The sequence below is a fragment of the Euprymna scolopes genome, chromosome 4 (genome assembly GCF_053919585.1).
Source record: "Euprymna scolopes isolate OS-2025 chromosome 4, ASM5391958v1, whole genome shotgun sequence".
In the NCBI taxonomy this organism is placed as follows: Eukaryota; Metazoa; Mollusca; class Cephalopoda; order Sepiida; family Sepiolidae; genus Euprymna; species Euprymna scolopes.
In genome coordinates, this window is record NC_136485.1 from 78,236,443 (window position 1) to 78,240,725 (window position 4,283).

A 4,283-nucleotide genomic window follows, 5' to 3' on the forward strand; every position below is an offset into this window, starting at 1 on the left:
ACTGATTCTTTTTGTACTTATATGGCATCTTTTTTAAAGATCGTACGATTTCAAACCGCTTTTATCAAATTAATGGATAAAATTATAAAACACATCTCTTCCAGATAACATCCTTTCATCATTCGTAGGAATTTATGCTGATGGCACTACTATCTATAATAGCACATCTTAGATCGTAAACGACCAATTTTCTCAGGTTCTTTCTCCTCTGAATTTGAGCGCGTGGTACAACGGGGAAAGGAGAGGGTGGCTACTTTTAATGCATCTAAAACAAATTTTTTATCTTTACATCATCAATGCTCTTATCCCTATCTGGCATCAATTGAAATGAATGGTTCTCGCCTAGGGAAGACCTTATGTTTGGACAAGCTGTTTGGCTTGATCTTTACTCCTGATCTGAAATAGAACACGTATCTCAAAGCTGTTGCAAAGCCACTGGAAAAATAGTTGGATCGTTATATCGATCAAGTAGATATCTGATTGCTGGTGCAATTCACTATCTATATAAGAGCCAGGTACGTCCAAGGATGAAATACTGCTGTCACATCTGAGCAGGAGCTTCTAGAAAGGGCTTATCCTGTCTTGATATAGTTCACAATTGACTTCGTAGCCTCGTTGGAGATGCCCTTTCCTCTGCCATGCAACGTCTATCTCACAGAAATGTTTTGCGTGTTAGCCATTGCTTTATCGTTTTTTCATGGTGAGTGCTCGACTTAGCTTCAATCTTTGGTTCCTCCACGCCAAACTTTCACAAGAAACTCTCGTCTAGCTGAAAACACTATCAATAATTGCCCCCACGCATTATCTGCGCCTAAACCTAAACGTAGATTCCATGAACAAACCTTATTCCTTAAAAGGGGACCCCTGTTGAACTGTCTGCCGTTTTCCTGCTTTCAAGCTGATTACAATCTGATTGTCTTCAAGTCCAATGTTAACAAGTTCTTGATGAGCCGTTCCACTTAAGTTAACAAATTTACTAAATTTCCATTACTATCGATTACTATATTGTTCACTTTACTACTTCGAGTGGACTCTGGGCCTTGATAAGTGGTGATTTCTATGAACAAAAATGTGTATAGCAATCATAAAGATCAAAATTAAAAATTATCTATATACAGGGTGAACAGAAAGTCCTTGGACCATTTTTAGTTTTAAAATTAAATATTGTTAACATCACTTTTTCTCTTTTCGAATAAAGTAAGTATTTAGTCTAACTATTGATCTAATTATTTTCAACAAAAATATTAAAATAATTTCGTTTAAACTTTCAGAAAAATAAGCAAATGAGAGGCCATAATTCAGCTTCATTGCGCGGGAAGGACAAACTCAGAGATTATTAAGCTCTTGAAAGTGGCTAAATCCACCGTGTACCATGTTGTGAACAGATTTAAGAAACTTGGTCCATCTCAAGACCGTCCTAGGTGTGGAAGACCTCGCACTGCTCGAACAAAGAAGGTGATTAAAGCTGTCCAAGAGAGGGTAAGGAGGAACCCGAAGAGATCTGCAAGACAAATGGCTAAAGACATGAATGTGAGCGTGACCTCGAGGAGAATCATCGTAAAAGACGATCTCCAGCTGTCCCCCTACAAGATAAGAAAGAGGCAGTACCTCACACCTGCCCAAAAGCACAAGAGACTTGAAAGAGCAAAGCTTCTTCTTGGAGAACTGAAGGCTGGCACGGCAGAGCGAGAGATCGTTTTTTCTTATGAAAAACTCTTCACAAGTGAAGCGACTGTTAACAATCAGAACGAGCGAGTTTACGCAAAATCTTCAGCAAACGTTGATGACTCCGTGAGAGTAGTTTTCCGCCGACAAAAGCCGTCTTCCCTCATGGGGTGGGCTGCAGTCTCCAAATCTTGGAAGTCGCCTCTGATTTTCGTGGAGCAGGGGGTTAAGATCAACACAGATCGCTACATTAACGATATTTTGGTTCCAGCATTTGAAGAGATGAGGACACACTTCAAAGATCAGCCTTTCACCTTCCAACAAGATGGACCACCATCTCACACCTCCAAAAAAACTCAGGACTGGTGCCAACGTCATTTTCCAAGATTCTGGAGTAAGGAGATGTGGCCTCCTGCATCGCCTGATTTGAATCCCATGGAGTTTTCGGTGTGGTCTTTGTTGGAGGCAAAGGTCTGTTCTGTTGCTCATCCAAGTTTTGATGCTTTAAAGACATCTCTTCTGAGTGAATAGGTTAAAATACCTCAGGAAACGCTGCGTGCCTCGGTTGGTAACAGCCGACAGAGAATTGAACGTCTAATCGAAAGGAAGGGACATCACATTGAAAATAAATAATTTGAATTTATTCTTGGTGTCCTAACTTATAATTTTCATTCATGTTTAATTTATATTTTTGTAATTTTCTATTAATAAACCACTTTTGAATTGGTCCAAGGACTTTCTGTTCACCCTGTAATTTACAAAGATTGAAACATCTTACTTACATGTGGTTATTTTTATTTACAGGTCCAAACCATCCTGACAGCAGAGCCCGTGCCAACAGGAGCAACGCAGGAAAACATCTGGATCTTTACGCTGGATTATTAAACTTACTTATGTGTTTCCTCATATTAAGAAGGAAGTAATACACCATATGATTCTTACTGGCCAGCTTTAAGTTTGACTCTCTGTCTTCTTCAACAGCGACATATCTGTCGCAAAAACAACGCCTACAAATACTACTATTATTACTATTGATATAATTAGGACTTCTGCAAATGTTTCTTCTAGATTTACTGAGTAAAATACGAAAAAGCTACCACCTAAAATATGAGAAATATCGATGCAATATAAAATGGGACAAACATTCCCAGCTGAGCGATAATTGGTTACAAAGGATGAATGTGAAGGAAAATTTGGAAAGACAAGGGAAAACATTCCAAAAATGTACTGTTAAACAAAGCATCTCATTGCTGGCAGTGTTATTAAGAAACAAAGAATGCTAGCTATACACACATATCAGTATATGTTTACATGTTTATATATATATATATATATATATATATATATATATATATATAGATATATATATAGATATATGTATATATACATATATATATGTGTGCATGTTTAAATGTGTATATATATATATATATATATACATATATATCTAAATGCATAAAAAAAAATTTATATATATATATATGTATATATATATATATATATATATATATATATATATATATATATATATATATATATATATATATAACATTAACATGCGCAATATCTTATCCAGGTTATTTATATATATTATACTGGCTAAATGAGTACTAAATTGTTTGTAATAAGGCATAGGAAGAAAAATTAAAGAGAAAAAATAGAAACTCCGTAACAAAGTGAATAAAAACTCGATAGAATATTTATAAATTAGAAGAATACATTTTAAGTAAAGATAAATATATATATACAAAATTCAAATAATTAAATTTGGACGTTATGAAAATAAATATTTTATTTGTAGTGGAAAAATCATATAAAAACAATACAAAGATTTTGAGGATATTTATTCAAATATATCTCAACAGACGCTTGTTGTATGTATATATATATATATATATATATATATATATATATATATAGAGAGAGAGAGAGAGAGAGAGAGAGAGAGAGTGAGAGAGATATGCATATGTCAAATGTTCAAATATACAAACTCCATGTAGTATATTACGGTATAAATAGGCAAACGGTGAATATATCATGTATTAATATATAATACATATAAACACACACACCCGCATATATATATATATATATATATATATATATACGTAATAGTATGTATTGATATGAGTATATGTATATATATATATACCTAATCGATATATATATATATGTATATATATACATTTTAATACACTTACATATGAGCATTCATGTGTTCATATGTATCTAAAACAGATATATATATATATATATATATATATATTCATGTACAAAACTAAACAGCTATAAACATGCATATATACCAAGATAAATTTATATATATTTATAAATGTGTATATATATATATATATATATATATATATATATACATATATTGGATATGTGTGCGTATTTACATATATGAAATGTATGTTATATATGTATTGTTTTTAAAATATAATTATCCACTGACACGTGTTTCGTCGACTACGACGCCTTAGAGTGAATTTGCTATTTTGTAATTAGTCTTTCACTGCTTTACTATTTCATGCATATATATATATATATATATATATATACATATATATATATATATGCATAAAATAGTAAAGCAGTGAAATACTAATTACAAAATA

At 32.6% G+C, this 4,283-nt stretch overlaps 1 protein-coding gene across 4 annotated transcripts in view; it reads left to right on the forward strand.

Moving 5' to 3' along the window:
• The window catches only part of LOC145268446 (opioid-binding protein/cell adhesion molecule homolog), a 1,056,730-nt gene extending 1,053,959 nt beyond the window's left edge, over positions 1 to 2,771 (forward strand). For all 4 annotated transcript variants that reach the window (XM_080124023.1, XM_080124014.1, XM_080124024.1 and 1 more), the window contains one exon: positions 2,470 to 2,771. In XM_080124023.1, coding sequence (XP_079980149.1) covers positions 2,470 to 2,588 — 119 coding nt within the window. In that variant the 3' untranslated portion in view covers positions 2,589 to 2,771. The remainder of the gene's footprint in view (positions 1 to 2,469) is intronic.
• Positions 2,772 to 4,283: the final 1,512 nt, after the last annotated feature.